Here is an 18,605-nt window from a genome sequence, read left to right on the forward strand (position 1 = left end):
ATCGCTATTTTTACTATACACTTATTCACTTATTCACTGACTCACTCATCAAAAACCTAGACCACTTCCAATGGTCGTATTGACTTGAAATTTGGCATGGAGGTAGGTCTTTATGTCAAGTTAAAGGGAAAAATCTGAAAATGGCCAAGTGTGAGTCGGTTTCAAAATAATGAAGGTGTTTTATACCCGGTGTAAATTTATTCCCCTAAGGAACTAAAACGAACTAAATTTATCTATATTTATATAATATATCTTCGAATGGTACAAAGGTTTGTATTTAGTCAAAGTAAAGTAAAAATCTGAAAACGGCCAAGTGTGAATTACTTTCGAAAATAACGAATGTGTAACTTTGATCCACGAACATAATATATGATAACATGTCATGTCAGTCAGTTGGTAAATCTAGTCCATTTAGTTAATCTAGTTCATTTCTTTGTAAGAAACATAGTGCATATTAAAAAATCTAAAAAATAGTATAAATGAGACATTTCTTTAACTAACTTCATCATAAGAAAAAAATAAAATAAACAACCTTACAAAAAAAAAATGAAATCCCACCCAAAACAAAAATGTGAAAGACTGCCAAGTTCGATAATATGGGAATGCTTCGCCTATAAAAGAAGTGAGATCTGAATAAGTACCAAGTTCCATACACATACCTCAGTTAAAAATAGTTACTTTTTAATGATGATTACTTGGCAAGTTTTAATAGAAAATTAAATACTTGATTCATTGCGTTTAGTAGGTTTATAACAAGGTGTATGAAAACTTGCCAAGTAACATCATTAAAAAAGTAACTATTTTTAACTGAGGTATGTGTATGGAACTTGGTACTTATTCAGATCTCACTTCTTTTATAGGCGAAGCATTCCCATATTATCGAACTTGGCAGTCTTTCACATTTTTGTTTTGGGTGGGATTATAGTTACAAGCACTGCCTCGTTGGTCTAGTGGTCGCAAGCGCGGCTCCTGTGCTCGGGTTCGATTCCCGGGTCGGGCCGAAATCGCTTTGTGGGTTTTCTTAAACTTTCACAAAGCAGCCCGTAGTCTGGAAGTTGGTGATTTATTCACCCATGCATCGGAGAGCACGTAAATGTCGGTCCTGCGCCTGATCTCTTTCCGGTCGTGTCGGATTGCCGTCCCATAGGGTTATGAGAGTGAAGGAATAGGGAGTGCACCTGTGTCTGCGCAGCTGGCTGATCTCCTTAAGTGAGAACAGCCACCGTGGCCGAAATCGGTCGTGGACGCCATTATTATTGTTATGTCACAAGTATTTAATTTACAACAAAATTGTAGACAGTAACAAGATAAAGCAGTTTTAAAATAACACAATGTGCACAGCCTAGGACTTCTAAACCAATTTGGAAAATTCTGTCACTGTTGGGAAGCTATACTATCCCTGTGTAACATGGGCCATATCTTATCCGGGTATGGGAAGTCGTTCCCACGGGACGCGAGTGAAACCGGGTAAAAGCGAAATACTGATTCATTACGAAATAACTATAAACCCTTACAAACTTGAAGGGAGGTAGGTACTTTATGGAGCGAAGACATGCGTTAAGGAGGGATTTACGAATATCTACTCCTGCGGGGTTTGAACGGAGGTTGGTTGGTTCAGTAGTTCACATGGAAGATATGTTTTTGAAATGAGGGATTTAAAGTTAGGCAGTTAGCCTGTTTACGATAAAAAAAATTGTACGAGTACGAAGTCGCGGGCGACCGTATGTTTCCAACGAGTTTGTAAGATGAGTACATAAAAGAGTACATAGGAGAGTACATAAGAGAGTACATAAGAGAGCACATAAGAGAGTACATAAGAGAGTACATAAGAGAGTACATAAGAGAGTACATAAGAGAGTACATAAGAGAGTACATAAGAGAGTAAATAAGAGAGTACATAAGGGAGTACATAAGAGAGTACATTAGAGAGTAGATAGGAGAGTACATAAGAGAGTACATAAGATAGTACATAGGAGAGTACATAAGAGAGTACATAAGAGAGCACATAAGAGAGTACATAAGAGAGTACATAAGAGAGTACATAAGAGAGTACATAAGAGAGTACATAAGAGAGTACATAAGAGAGTAAATAAGAGAGTACATAAGGGAGTACATAAGAGAGTACATTAGAGAGTAGATAGGAGAGTACATAAGAGAGTACATAAGATAGTACATAAGAGAGTACATAAGAGAGTACATAAGAGAGTACATAAGAGAGTACATAAGAGAGTACATAAGGGAGTACATAAGAGAGTACATTAGAGAGTAGATAGGAGAGTACATAAGAGAGTATATAAGAGAGTACATAGGAGCGTACATAAGAGAGTAGATAAGGAAGTACATAAGAGAGTACATAGGAGAGTATATAAGAGAGTACATAGGAGAGTATATAAGAGAGTACATAAGAGAGTATATAAGAGAGTACATAGGAGAGTACATAGTAGAGTACATAAGAGGGTACATAAGAGAGTACATAGGAGAGTATATAAGAGAGTACATAGGAGAGTACATAAGAGAGTACATAAGAGAGTATATAAGAGAGTACATAGGAGAGTACATAGTAGAGTACATAAGAGAGTACATAAGTGAGTACATAGGAGCGTACATAAGAGAGTACATAGGAGAGTACATAAGAGAGTACATAAGATAGTACATAGGAGAGTACATAAGAGAGTACATAAGAGAGTACATAGGAGAGTACATAAGAGAGTATATAAGAGAGAACATAAGAGTAGATAAGAGAGTACATAAGAGAGTACATAGGAGAGTACATAGTAGAGTACATAGGAGAGTACATAAGAGAGTATATAAGAGAGAACATAAGAGTAGATAAGAGAGTACATAAGAGAGTACATAGGAGAGTACATAGTAGAGTACATAGGAGAGTACATAAGAGAGTATATAAGAGAGAACATAAGAGTAGATAAGAGAGTACATAAGAGAGTACATGGGAGAGTACATAAGAGAGTACATAAGAGAGTACATAGGAGAGAACATAGTAGAGTACATAAGAGAGTACATAAGAGAGTACATAGGAGCGTACATAAGAGAGTAGATAAGGAAGTACATAAGAGAGTACATAGGAGAGTATATAAGAGAGTACATAGGAGAGTACATAAGAGAGTATATAAGAGAATACATAGGAAAGTACATAAGAGAGTACATAAGAGAGTATATAAGAGAGTACATAGGAGCGTACATAAGAGAGTAGATAAGGAAGTACATGAGAGAGTACATAGGAGAGTACATAAGAGAGTACATAAGAGAGTACATAGGAGAGTACATAAGAGAGTACATAAGAGAGTACATAAGAGAGTACATAGGAGAGTACATAAGAGAGTACATAAGAGAGTACATAGGAGAGTACATAAGAGAGTATATAAGAGAATACATAGGAAAGTACATAAGAGAGTACATAAGAGAGTATATAAGAGAGTACATAGGAGCGTACATAAGAGAGTAGATAAGGAAGTACATGAGAGAGTACATAGGAGAGTACATAAGAGAGTACATAAGAGAGTACATAGGAGAGTACATAAGAGAGTACATAAGAGAGTACATAGGAGAGTACATAAGAGAGTATATAAGAGAATACATAGGAAAGTACATAAGAGAGTACATAAGAGAGTATATAAGAGAGTACATAGGAGCGTACATAAGAGAGTAGATAAGGAAGTACATAAGAGAGTACATAGGAGAGTATATAAGAGAGTACATAGGAGAGTACATAACAGAGTTCATAAGCGAGTACATAAGAGAGTACATAGGAGCGTACATAAGAGAGTACATAAGAGAGTACATAGGAGAGTACATAGGAGAGTAGATAAGGAAGTACATGAGAGTACATAGGAGAGTATATAAGAGAGTACATAGGAGAGTACATAAGAGAGTACATAAGAGAGTACATAGGAGAGTACATAAGAGAGTACATAAGAGTAGATAAGAGAGTACATAAGAGAGTACATAGGAGAGTACATAGTAGAGTACATAAGAGTAGATAAGAGAGTACATAAGAGAGTACATAGGAGCGTACATAAGAGAGTAGATAAGGAAGTACATGAGAGAGTACATAACAGAGTTCATAAGCGAGTACATAAGAGAGTACATAGGAGCGTACATAAGAGAGTAGATAAGGAAGTACATGAGAGAGTACATAGGAGAGTACATAAGAGAGTACATAGGAGCGTACATAAGAGAGTAGATAAGGAAGTACATGAGAGAGTACATAGGAGAGTACATAAGAGAGTACATAAGAGAGTATATAAGAGAATACATAGGAGAGTACATAAGACAGTACATAACAGAGTACATAACAGAGTTCATAAGCGAGTACATAAGAGAGTACATAGGAGCGTACATAAGAGAGTAGATAAGGAAGTACATGAGAGAGTACATAGGAGAGTACATAAGAGAGTACATAAGAGAGTACATAGGAGAGTACATAGGAGAGTACATAAGAGAGTACATAAGGGAGTATATAAGAGAGTACATAAGAGAGTACATAGGAGAGTACATAGGAGAGTACATAAGAGAGTACATAAGAGAGTACATAGGAGAGTATATAAGAGAGTACAAAAGGGAGTATATAAGAGAGTATATAGGAGAGTACATAAGAGAGTATATAAGAGAATACATAAGAGAGTATTTAAGAGAGTACATAGGAGAGTCCATAAGAGAGTATATAAGAGAATACATAGGAAAGTACATAAGAGAGTACATAGGAGAGTACATAGGAGAGTACATAAGAGAGTACATAGGAGAGTACATAGGAGAGTACATAAGAGAGTATATAGGAGAGTACATAATAGAGTATGCTAAACTATTACTGCTCCGCTCCTATTAGTCATAGCGTGATGACATATAGCCTATAGCCTTCCTCGATAAACGGGCTATCTAACACTCAGACTTTTTCAAATCAGACCAGTTGTTCCCGAGATAAGCGCGTTCAAGCAAACAAACAAATTCTTTATTATTAGTATAGATATATACATTTTCTGTATGTTTGTTTGCACCCCAAAAGGCTCCGAAACGGCTAATAAATTATATTTTTGTAATACTGAATACAGAAATCCCTCTTAAAGTTAAAAAACCCTCAATCTGAAATTTAAAATTTCGCAGATATATGCAAAGAACTCTCAAATTGTCATCCCAGCCCAAAACTCTGTTATAGCCTCAAGCGATGCCGAATTTCATGTACATTATTCGATTCAGTTTCTGCTTTCCAAATGAATGAATATTAAACAGTCAACCAGTTTAATTTGCGGTTACACAATGACTTTCCGTTCTTATTCATAAAAAAATCAACAAGAACATTATTGACGATGGAAAGGAAAAATTTTAATTGGAACTTTTAACTTTCAGAAACATAATAATGAGAGAAAACAAAGAAGAAGAATAGATTATCAAGTTATTAACTTCCATTGACTTTTTCTAATCGCTACCACAATCCAGACAGATAGTTTTTTGCAGGCGCCGTGAATGGCAAACACCATGTTTTTCCACTAACAATAGATCTACAAACACTTATTTTAACTGAAAAGTAAATCGCAACTCTCATCTAATATACACTCTTTTTTTTGAAATTATTTTGAATTCATTTCTTAGATTCTGACCAAATATAGATACACCGTCAGTTGCACAATGCTCCATTAAAGTTAATGCTTCTTTTTTGTTGCCGACTCTTTCTTTGTCACCCAGATAAAAAGTGTGAGCAATAGACTTAATGAAGCTTCAATTTTAATGGAGCTTTGTGCAACTGACGGTAAGTATTTGAGAACGCTGTGACGTAAATACCCACAAAAAAGACCCCATTTTTAATACTACATATTTTACCTCTACAATAACAATACATTTTCTCCTCAATACTTACCAACCCAGAGAAAGAAGCGCCATCGCCCACAATGCCTCGGTGCGCAGTCACAGTGACCAGTCCTTCTAAAGCCCTGGCAAGTTGAGGCCTGGCACATGGAGGAGCACCACGGATCCTCGGCGGCATACCGGAGACCAGCCACGCGTATTCCGCGCCAAACATGCCCAGTCTGAAGGCCTGCGATCTCAGAAACATTGTGCACTTACTACTTTAGCTTTGGGAGGGTTTTAAGAGCATTCTTACGTTAGCAAAGTCGTGCAACGTGCAACATATTCCGAGCGGGAAAATATTTGCCGCGTGGTTCCAGGCGCCATCTTTGAACCGGGTTGTCTATTGTTTTGAGCGTATACACGCAACAACCCAAGCATATAGGCAGGACCTGAGCGATACCACGGTAAAAGTCGAGCGCAAATTCCGCTAGTATGAAAACGCTCGTATGTAACCTACAGTGTATGTATACTAACCTACAGAGTAAGTTCAGTCAAATTAGCTTGAAATTACGTTCCACTAAAGTATGACTGACACGAATGCTGCACACGAAATCACACAGGTCATTTCATGTTTATTGCAATTCATTTAGTCTGTAGAAGAAATATTTAGACGTATTTTTTCATAGGGTACATTTCCATGATACAATATTATTTGGTTCTTTAATTTGAACTTCACTTGAAGCCGACTCACCTCACAGAATATTTTGGGTATCATCTCTTGTGAGAAGCTGCCGATGATGATGCGGGTATCCAGCTCCTAGAACAGACGGAAACAGTTAACTAAAGTTCATTGGTTCATTGGTGTAAATGTGTATTGGGTTGCCTAGCTAGGTAACTGGGTTGAGGAGGTCAAATACGCTGTCGCTCCTTGTAAAACACTGGTACTCAGCTGCATCTGATTAGACTGGAAGTCGACACCAACATAATTGGGAAATGGCGCGGGAGATGATGATGATGGTTCACTGTTAGAAGATTTGTGAGAGCTGTCTGCTCAAAAGTGCGGTACTATAGCCTATTTTAACGCTTAGATAAAAACGTTAGTAAATAGTTTGTCATTATTTAGGAAGAAAAGATATAGGTAACCTATTACATATTATCGAAGATCTGTAAAATTAATCGACACAAAACAGTAACTAGAATTTTAAATTTTAATTTTTCGAATCCCGAAATACCGAAAATCGTCCAAAAATACAAGTCACAGTTTCCAGTCATATGCAGCACTTAATTAGTCAGTTTTGTCCCAGTTCTCGAACATAACCGTCGAATCTGTGATATCCATGGAGAACAAAATGACTAGCGGAGGTGCCATAACCGAAAATCTCCTAAGAAAGTAGCGCCCCAAAATGCGATTGTGCGGGGGACGAGGAACGTTACAGCCTCGCCCTTATACGCCTTTTTTGGACCCGATCATTAAAAAAAATCGTTGATAGATGTCTCAAAGAACCCGAACGCCTCGTTAGTTCAGTCGTAACAGATCGTTTTGGTCATGCCTATCATACGTGTTTGACCTAGAAGAAGGTGCCTGACCTATCTGCATTATGGCATCTCCACTATCTTTTTCTTACTCCGTGGTGTTGTCACTACCGACCCAGACTGATTGATTCAAAGCCTCGAATGTTGTCCAAACAACCGATGTTTGACGACTGTATTTCGGCTGAATTCGGACGTGAAGTTTTAGAGTACCCTGCACACAGTAGACTAAACAGTCGGCTGAGAGTTGACTCGATTTCCGTTTTTTTTTTCGGAGAGCACGTTAATGTCGGTCCTGCGCCTGATTTCTCTCCGGTTGTGTCGGATTGCTGTCCCATCGGGTTATGAGAGTGAAGGAATAGTAAGTGCACTTGTGTCGGCGCGAATTAATGCTCGTGCACTATAATATGTCCTGCGCAGCTGGCTGATCTCCTTATATAAGAACAGCAGCCGTGGCCAAAATCGGCCGTGAACGTATTATAGTTCGGCCATTCAGAGAATGCGTTCCTGACACGTCGCGATTGAACTGACGACGTAACTTTGCAATGGCGTTGCAGTTACGATAAAAATATTTTTGCTGGTTGTTTACCGTTTTAACAATTGAGGAGCATTAAAACAACATTATTATATCAATAATCAATGAATGTAGTTACGTCGTCAGTTCAATCGCGACGTGTCAGGAACGCATTCTCTGAATGGCCGAACTATAGTTTTAAGAAAACCTTGATTCCAATCAAAGTTTACAGTCGCTCTGATATCGGCTAAATACCTAATCTTTGTAATGTAAGTACATACAACTTCATACTGATTTATGAGCCCAAACAAACTATCGGCCGACTAAAAGTTTATAGTGTGTGGGTTCTCTTAATCAAATATTAGGCTCAGAGGGCTGTATTCGAACTTGACTTGTGCGGTGATGTTTGATTGGTTGAATCAAGTTTTGTGACAGATTTATATAAACTGAATGCAGAATATATATCTAGCAAAATTCTCCTATAGCAATTGACTAATAAGATTACACGCCTTATAGAAATCTAGTAGACGCATTAACTTAGGCCACTGATCCTGCTAAAGTATCTTCTAAGATGATTTGCACTACAAGTACTTTCGACCCTATAGTTTAGTTTTATAAATGTCAATAGGATTATTTTACACGACTCTTACTAGAGCAGTCAGTCAGGATCAGTCTTATAAATGCAAGTTATAAAAGTTATTAGCAAAGTGTGACTTTTGATCCGATAATCGCATTTAGTAAGATTGTTTTATCTTGTTAACGTCTTGTTTCATTCTTCTATAAGACATGCACTTCCTATAAATGCCACAGATAAAGCTGCTAGAGGTAAAGATATTATAGAACAATTTTATCTTAGTCGTGACCCTTAACGGATTTTTAGCAGCAAGCTAGCACAGCCTCTGATTTTTATAAGTAAGGAACCTTGAAACTTAAATATGGTGGCGTAGGTATGTCATGTAAGCGTCTTAACTTAGATTAAAAAGTCATATAAAGGTTCTGATAAATGCAATGTAATGGCACCCTATGTCGGACAGGTATTTATTAATTTATTACTGAACTAGCTTCTGCCCGCGACTTCGTACGCGGATCCTGTCCCTTATGCCAGCGACTACGGAGTCAGCAAAATCAAAGATCTGAATAGTCGCAATAGACGTGAACATAGGGATAAAAGTAGTGATTCTAATTAGTCCGCATTTGTGTGTGGCAAAAATATTACGTAAAAAAACATTAAATAGATGACAAAGTCGTGGTGACTTAGTGGAATTCGTGGTGGTTTAGTGGGTAGAGAACCAATCTCTTAAGTATGAGCGTGCGTCTTTGATTCCAGGTCTGGCAAGTGCCTGCCAATGCAACTTTTCTAAGTTCGTATGTACTTTCTACGTATATTTTGGATACCAATGACCGTTATTTGGAGGGGATGTTAAACTGTAGTTTCCGACTGTCATTGAACATTCCATTCTTGGCAGTCTTTATGGGTAGTCAGAAGCCAGTAAGTCTTACCAAGGGGTGTTGGGTTGAGCGGTTAACCGGGTTGTGGGGGTCAGATAGGCAGTCGCTCCTTGTAAAACACTGGTACTCAGTTGCATCGTGACTGGAAGTCGACCCTAACATAATTGGGACAAAGGCTCTTGAGATAATAACGACAATAATAATGAGATATAGGCACCGCAGGACATCTGAGGCTGATGACGGGGAGTAGCGACCCCGCGGGGCTATATATACTGAGTTCTCCAGGGAGTGTATACTGTCCCCCATCTCCGGCCGGTCGGAGTGAACCATGACGGGGGTAGGTCTCACGCCTTTGGCTTGGCTTGGCCGTCCAGAGTGGAGCCGTCGCTAGAGCAGGATTAGTAGCCTTGCTCGGAGGGTAGGTGCCTCATGGTAAGCACAGGGAGCGCGTAATCTGCGTTTAAAGTCCGCCGAGGTATCCTCACCCTTCAGCCGCTCATGTCCCTGTTGCCCTCTTGTTGCTGTTCAGTGACTGGTTCCCGGGGGCCCAGTAAGTGAGGTGGCGAGTCTCCACCTGCCGTTTTTACATGTACCTAATACATTGTCATCCAGTAACATCCCATCACAATAGCCCAAGTAGTTTTCCTCCATAGTTAGCAATAGTTTAGCACAGAACCGGGGATTGTCTTTTTTTTAACGACGTCCACCAGGGATTGTCCTTGGATTCATTTCTATAGTGTTTAAAGGGATAATCGTCGGTTTTGTGTCATCATTTCATTAAAGTTGTCTCAAAAGGACTTCAGCGTGTTGGCTTCGGCCCCACGTTTGCCTCCCAAAAATTCGGAACTCTGTAGTCCCGAGGTCTGGAAGAGACATACAAAATAATAATGAGATATAACGCAACAAAGTTAGAGAGCGGGGGCTCGTGACGCCACGTCTAGGTATGTAAAATTTGTACTAAGCAGTGACTTAATACGAAATTCAAGTGTTGTTGTATCTTCGTTATTATTTGTTTGTGTGAGAGAGAAAAGAAAAATGCGTCAATAGAGAGTGCTTATCAGATTGAACCACTTTTGCTAAAATGTCATATCTTCATATGCTTCATATAGTCTAGCAGGGCTCCTGGAGTTCCACATCAGGTGTTTTACATCTTCAATTTTTATAAGTCAACAGAGAGTGCTTATCAGATTGAACAACTTTTGCTAAAACGTCATACCTCAAATTCAAATTTCAAATTCAAATCTTTATTTGCGTTCCATATGTAATACAGGTGGTATTTTTATAAAGTTTAAACAATATATTGGAAACAATATGGACCCGGTAGGGCACAGCATAAAGAGGTAGGAGAGGTTTGCAGTACTTATTTATTACCTACCATACCTCTATCTGCTATAGTCTAGCTGGGCCCCTGGAGTTCCACATCAGATGTTTTAGATCTTCAATTTGTATAAGTCAATAGAAAGTGCTTATCAAATTGAACAACTTTTGCTAAAACGTCGTACCTGTATATGGTACAGAGAAGCTGGGCTCTTGGGGTTCCACATCAGGTGTTCCAGATCTTAAAATTTATTATCTCATCTGAAAATGCTCATCAAATGAAACAATTTTTGCCACCGCACCATATTTGTATCTCTTATAGTTTTATTGGTCTGTTGGAGTTCTGCATCAGGTCTTCAAGTTTCGAAGATAAATTATAGCCTATATGTTGACCAGGCTTAATACTGATACAACAAAGAAAAAATCATTGAAATCCGTTCAGTAGTTCGGAAGAATAGCGTGTACAAACAAACAGACATACAGACATACAGACAGAATTTTTTTTTTGGATTTGTGCTCCATTACTGTTTCTAAACCCCACCCAATTATTATTTTTTTAATATATTCAATGTACAGACACAGTTTTTTTACAGATTTATTATATGTATAGATTAACAAATAATGAAAATGTTAAATTTTGAAGGCGTATGAAGATATGTTTATTAACGTCTAACATTTCATCAATAAAATTATTTTCGCAAGTTGTGTAGGCACTCTTTACGAAACAGGCACATGGCAAATGTTACATAATGACAAACCTCATTATAATGTGACTTTACTTATCTTTTGAAAATAAAAGAGGATTCAATGTCATGCACAAGCACAGTACAATGAATTAACGAAAAAAGAACGAATGATCGACTGAATGAATCTACTTATGATATTACGCTGATCACTGTAGGACCAATTACTCTAGTAGCGGCACACGCCAGACCATAAAAGGACCAATCGCTCTTTTTGGATGCATTTACCGGATTTTTATAGGACAAATATATTTTGTTAAAGCACTTGATAAGGTAATTATAAAATCAAATAGCACTTTACCGGATTATAACAAAGCGACTATAGGGCGAAATAGTCCAATAAACTGCGCCCAAATGCGGCTATATTATCGTTTACAGGATTTCTATAGGATTAAAAAATACGTGCTCCTAGGATAATTACAGAGCTACATTTTGCTACTTGGTAACATAGTGAACTAACAAATAGTAAATATTTAATCTGATTAGCAAAGCGCTTATGACACACAATAAATTCAACGAAAAGAAAAGAAACATTAAAAAACACAATTCTTTTACCATAAACAATTAATTACAAAAACCAGAAAAATCCGGATAACATGAAATTATTCTCACAAAACTTTATCCTGGTTTACCAACACATTGTTTTAACCGGCCTCAAAGCAAAAGTTGTAACAAGTTTGCCTAGCCATTGTGAACAACCACAACACAATACCTAATTTAAAATTACCCCTAAAAGTATTCCCGGGAATTAATAAATCAAACTAATTAATTAAAAGTTGTGGCTTTAATTTAACCTAACTTTACTTCATTTTGTTTATGTTAATATCTTTAAAGAATTTTAGTACGTTACGCTATTTGTTTGACGTAAAGACTAACGCCTACTCGGTGCTAAAACTCATTTATTCAAATTATAATTTGCGCTCAATTTGGTAAAAGGTTAACGGTGATAATGTTCTAATATTCGAACGGCGAACAATTTTCGGCGGCGCTTGAATCTATTAGACGAGAGACGGTAAAGAATGAAAGCTGAGTGATATTTGAGTGTTTGCATTAAACGCTTAGTAAGAAATGTGTCTTTGGCTTGATCAGGTGTCGGAAATTTTTAAACAACCAATAGGTTATACTATTGCTTGTTTAAAAATTTCTTCGCTTTGATGGACTTTCCGCATAAAGCCAGTACAGAATCACCATTAGAAAGCTACATTCTCTGCGAGTAGCATAGGTTATATTATATCCCGGTATAGTCAGTAGTTCCCACTGAGTGAGTGTCATATGACGAGTGATAGGGGAAAATGGAAGAGGATGACATATTGCGCCGACCCCAAATAAAATTGGGAACAGGGCAGGAGGAAGAAGAAGAGGTCAGTAGTTCCCACGGGACGCGGGAGAAACCGCGGGAAAACGGCTAGTATCTAATATATAATCTTAATATCCTATCTCGTATTCTATCTAGAACCACGTATCCTATTGTAATGCATGTATTGTCTATTTGCTTTGTACATAAACACGATTGTAATTCCTGAACGCTCGGCACATTGTCAACAAACATATGGACACTAGTATTTACTGTTCACGCTCCGTTACGTTATGCAAATACAATATTACATGTCTATGTGGATATATATATTAAATGTATCTATATTATTACTAGCTTTCGCCCGCGGTTTCACCCGCGTCCCGTAGCCGGATGGTGACAAAAAATCCTAAAGGTCTCTGCACACAGCGGGCGCGGCGCGGCGGGACGGGATGGCGACGTGACACAATGTACTAGATCGTCGCGTCGCGTCGCGTCGAGCGGGACGGCTCTGTGTGGCGGCCTCCGTAATATCTAGTACATTACAACTGGTCAGTGTCGCGTCGCCGTCCCGTCCCGCCGCGCCGCGCCCGCTGTGTGCAGAGACCTTAAAACCTTTTCCCTGGTCTAAGTTACCTCCCCTCTAATTTTCAGCTAAATCGGTCAAGCCGTTTTCATGTTATGTCGTGACAACGGAAAGCGGATTTCATTTTTATATATATACTAGCTTTTGCCCGCGGCTTCGCTCCCGTCAACTGACTTCTCTACTTTACCCTATTTTTTTTTTCATAAGAACCTTCTCCTGACAATAACAAACACAACAAAAAAAGAATTAGCCAAATTGGTGCAGGCGTTGTTGAGTTATGCGCTTACCAACACATTTTGCGATTCATTTTTATATTTTAGATTGTATAATAGCCGTTTTCCCGCGGTTTCACCCGCGTCCCGTGGGAGGTACTGCCCACACCGGGATAAAATATAGCCTATGTTATTCGCAGATAATATAGTTTTCTAATGGTGAAAGAATATTTTAAATCGGCCCAGTCATTTTTGAGTTTATCCATTACAACCAAACAAACAAACAAACAATGTTTTCCTCTTTATAATATTAGTATAGATATACAACATGTAACTTAATTAACGCACATCCTGAAATTGGTTTGTTCAGAATCGTTTACTGAATCGATTTATATCATTTTTAATATAGGTAATTTTTTATCCCAAAAATAATTAAAACTACTGAAATTATTGTCATATTAACCCTGAACAGTCAAAACAAATTCAAATAGACCGTAACTCAAAGTAATAAGACTTCGTGTATTGTCGGCTTTTTCCGTAGTTTCGTTTGATGTCGTGTCGAGTCGAGCGGCGCGCGGCGCGATATTTGCGTGCGTAGTAGTATGACCAAAAAGTTCTCCAAGAATTGGTATAACTAATTTAGTAAATAACAATGCATATACATGTTTAATTTAAAAATTCAGTGTATGTATTATGATTATAACATAATATTCTAATTGGGGTGTTTGAGGGTGTGCGTTAATTACGTTACATGTTGTATATATATATAGATAAAGAGTTAGTATATTGATTTCTGACACTTACGCAAACATTTGACATTTAAATAAAACTACTTTTACGGATTTTATTGCGGTTATATTGTTATTATTCAAACCCGGCATTTCGGACCCTTTATAATAATACTACGATCCGTTGCGTGCGATACGTCCGTTGCGTACGATACCGACAAGTGGACGCTTAGCTTTTACAACAACCATGGTCACGGGCAGTTTGCTCGTTGTTTGTCGATGTTTTATTTAAATAAAGAGTAAGTTTTTTAGTTGTGACATTATAGGGTTAATTTCCATATTCACTGAAGCGATTTTGAAAATTATTTTGACAGTAAAGAGTCATTTTGTTTGGGAATGTCAGGGGCTAATATTTTACCACGGTACGGGAAGAGATTTTCTTAGGACGGGGGTTTAACCGTGGAAATAGTTTTCTGAGACTAAATAGGAAAATTTCGACATTGATTTGTCCCTGGCTATATTTTATGCATTCATTTGAACAGGGTGAGTGCGTTATTGGTTTATCCCTGGCTAACACAATATTTTATGTATTCATTTGTGCAGGGTGTACAATCAAAGCTATATTTCAAATAACGCATACTGTACCAGTAACAGGAGTTTCCACTAGTTTACGTTTTTCAGCTGGCTGCTGAATTGTCACAATAAATCGTAAATAATGATACACTCTGCCGGAGCGTAACATTGAAAAATATACATCAAGTTGTAGGTTTAACAGGGAACACTGTTATACCGGTGTATACTAGTTTTTAGAATATTTTTTTAATCTATACTAATATTATAAAGAGGAAAACTTTGTTTGATTGTAATGGATAAACTCAAAAACTACTGGACCAATTTAAAACAAATCTTTCATCATTAGAAAGCTACATTATCTGCGAGTAACTGCTATATTTTATCTTGGTACGGACAGTAGTCTTTACTAAAAATTTTGCTATACAAATGGATGCTTGCACAGTGGCGGATTTACAAATTTGCCGCTAGTAGGCCATTAAATTTTTGCCGCCCCTAATGATTGTGAACTTAACGATATTTCTGTCAAGATTGTTTTTGCCCGCTATGTACCGAAGAGTTTAATGTTGACCTAACAAGTTTATTTGACAGCGACTTTAAAGCGTAAAACCTCTGTGTCTAAGAACACTCGCCCGTAAAACACCTGTAATACAAAAAAAACTAAATTGAAATCGGTTTATTGGTTCGGGTGCTATGATCAGTGGCGGCGTAGCATCGGGTGGCACCCGGGGCGGACTACCTATTGAGCACCCCCAAAAAAAAAAGTACAAAATATAATCACGGACTAAAATTGTAATTGAAGTACTTTAAAATCGTGTAGAAATCATTCATGGTGCTTTTTGCTAGGTTTAACATAAAGAAACCGGAGTCAGATCACTGCTAACTTATAAAGCGCTAGCTAGTTTTATTAACACCCGTGTGAAGTGAAAATGCCTCGAACGCAGCGAGCGCGAAATTTTTGAGTTTTGGAACAGTAAAGTACCAAAACGAGTTTTTTAGTTTTGGGACACAAAAGTACCCAAATCATCCTCCTGCCCTTATCCCAATTTTATTTGGGGTCGGCGCAGCATGTTTTCTTCTTCCATACTCTTCTATCTGCCGTCATCTCACAAGTAACATTCTTTCTTACCATATCTACTTTCACACAATCCATCCATCGTTTCTTTGGTCTTCCTCTTCCACTATATCCGTCCACGTTCATACTCATCACCTTCCTCACAACATGACTCTCATCCCTCCGCATCACATGCCCATACCACGACAGCCGGTTTCCACGCAGTTTTTCTGATACCGGCGCTACTTTCAAACTTCCTCTTATATACTCATTCCTCACTCTATCCATTCGCGTAACTCCACACATACCTCTTAACATTCTCATCTCTGCCGCATGCAATTGTCTTTCATTCGTCGCTTTTGTGGGCCAGCACTCTGATCCATACAAGACAGCAGGCCTGACCATACTCTTGTAAATTTTCCCCTTAACTTTAAGGGGAATACGAGGGTCACAAGTTGTTCCCGTTACCTGCCGCCATTTCATCCATCCTGCGTTAATTCTGTGCGTAACTGTCCGATCTATTTCGCCATCGCCCTGAATAAGCGAACCGAGATACCGGAAATCGGAGCAGACTGGAAGAAGTGCGTTATCCAGCGCTATGGCTTCAGGACTGGAGAGACCGCCGAAATCGCAGAACATATATTCGGTCTTGGTTCTGCTGATTTTTAAGCCAACATTCTCCAGTCTCTGTTGCCAACTCCCCAATCTGCTCTGGATCTCAGGTCCGTCTTCACTAACCAGGACGATGTCGTCGGCAAACAGCATGCACCAGGGTGCCTCCTCCTGTATGTCCGCCGTCAAGGCGTCCATAATAAGCAGGAAGAGGTAAGGACTTAAAGCAGACCCTTGGTGCAGGCCCACAGCCACACTGAACTGGTCAGTATTGCCGGCCGACGATCGGACATACGTACAGGACTGCCTGTACATCGCACGAACTAACTCCACATACTTCCCAGGCACACCTTTCTCTTTCATGGCCCACCATAACACTTCCCGAGGCACCCTATCATACGCTTTCTCAAGGTCAATGAACACCATGTGCAGATTCCTGTGCACACGTCTGTACTTCTCGCACAATTGGCGAAGTGCGAAGATGGCGTCCATTGTTCCTCGACCTGGCATAAACCCAAATTGGTTTTGGGTAATTTCACTCTCTTCTCGCACTCTTTTCTCTATCACTTTCTCCCATACCTTCATAGTATGCGACATGAGCTTTATCCCCCTATAGTTGCCGCAATCTTGCACATCCCCTTTATTCTTGAAGATGGGCACTAGCGAACTACTGCACCATTCTTGCGGGATGACTTCTTCATGCAGCAACTTATTGAAGAATAAAGTCAGCCACATACATCCGTTCTTCTTTAACACCTTCCACACCTCAGCTGGTATATCATCAGGACCCAAGGCCTTTCCATTCTTCATACTTCCAAGTGCTCTTTCTACCTCATCCATGCTAATTTCTCTTACCAATCCCTTATTTACTTGTGCCTCTTGGAGTATTCCATTCCAAACATTCTCTTCATTCATAAGCTTTTCAAAATAAACCTTCCATGTCTCTTTTATTTCTTCATCATTACACAAAATCTTGCCAGACTCATCTTTTATGCATTTTATGTGGGTTATGTCCCTCGATCGTCTCTCTCTCTCTTTCGTAATTCGGTAGAGCTCTTTTTGGCCTCTTGGACTGTCCAGGGAGTTGTACAACCTCTCCTGCGCCTTAGCTCTGGCAACTGCTACCGCCTTCTTTGCTTTTCTCTTCCATTCCATGTATATTCTCTTTCTGTCATCCTTCAGACTTGCATTCGCTATTTCAACATTCTGCCATTCTTTGAATGCTACTTTCTTTTCTTTCAAAACCTTTTGTACTTCATCATTCCACCACCATGTATCTCTATCTATCAAACCTTTTCCTCTCGACTCTCCGCACACGTCTTTTGCGACTTCCCTTATATGGCTTGCCATTTCACTCCAACATTCATTCACACATCTACCTTCCATCTCCTTCATTTCTGTCATTTTTTCCACAACCTGACTCCTAAATACATCAGCACATTCTTCCTTCTCTAGCATACGCCACCTAATCCTTGGAGGGGGCCGATCTTTGTTGCTTTTGGGCGAGACAGTTACTTTGACATCCAGAATCACAAGTCGGTGCTGAGTGACTAATGCTTCGCCTGGCAGCACTTTGCAGTTTTTGACACAGCATAGACTACTCCGCTTCACCAGGAAGTAATCTATCTGTGTCGCGTGGTGGCCGCTCTTATATGTCATGAGGTGCTCCTCTCGTTTATTGAACCACGTATTTGTTATGGCCAGGTCGAAGGCACAGGCAGCTTGAAGTAATGTCTCGCCGCTTGCATTCCGGGTTCCAAAACCCCTACCACCATGCACTCTCTCATATCCATCGCTCTCTCTTCCTACGTGACCATTAAAATCCCCACCCACATAGACTTCCTCACTACCCTGTACATTCATCATCAAGCAGTCAAAGTCCTCCCAAAACTTCTCCTTTACACTCTCCTCGCAGCCTGACTGCGGCGCATAAACACTTATCACGTTTATGGCCTTGCCGTCCACAATTAATTTAACCGCTATTAATCTATCATTCATTCTTTTAACATCTACGACACATTCTTTCAGCCTGTTGTCCAAAACTATACCCACACCATTTCTCTTGCCGTCACTTCCACAATAGAAAAACTTATATCCTTCGCCTATCTCTCTAGCCCTTGCACCCTTCCATTTTGTCTCTTGCACGCACGCTACATTTATTCGTCGCCTTTTCAAAACATCTGCTAGCTCTCTTCCT

General features: G+C 39.0%; 1 protein-coding gene across 1 annotated transcript in view; it reads right to left on the reverse strand.

Moving 5' to 3' along the window:
* LOC124629624 (gamma-aminobutyric acid type B receptor subunit 2) overlaps window positions 1-18,605 on the reverse strand; it is a 53,026-nt gene that overhangs the window by 11,086 nt on the left and 23,335 nt on the right. Inside the window, exons 6-7 of the mRNA XM_047163117.1 lie at window positions 6,551-6,616; window positions 5,870-6,046 (exon numbers count right to left, since the gene is read on the reverse strand). Of these exons, the coding sequence (XP_047019073.1) occupies window positions 5,870-6,046; window positions 6,551-6,616 (243 nt within the window). The remainder of the gene's footprint in view (window positions 1-5,869; window positions 6,047-6,550; window positions 6,617-18,605) is intronic.

Source organism: Helicoverpa zea, chromosome 4 (genome assembly GCF_022581195.2).
Source record: "Helicoverpa zea isolate HzStark_Cry1AcR chromosome 4, ilHelZeax1.1, whole genome shotgun sequence".
In the NCBI taxonomy this organism is placed as follows: domain Eukaryota; kingdom Metazoa; phylum Arthropoda; class Insecta; order Lepidoptera; family Noctuidae; genus Helicoverpa; species Helicoverpa zea.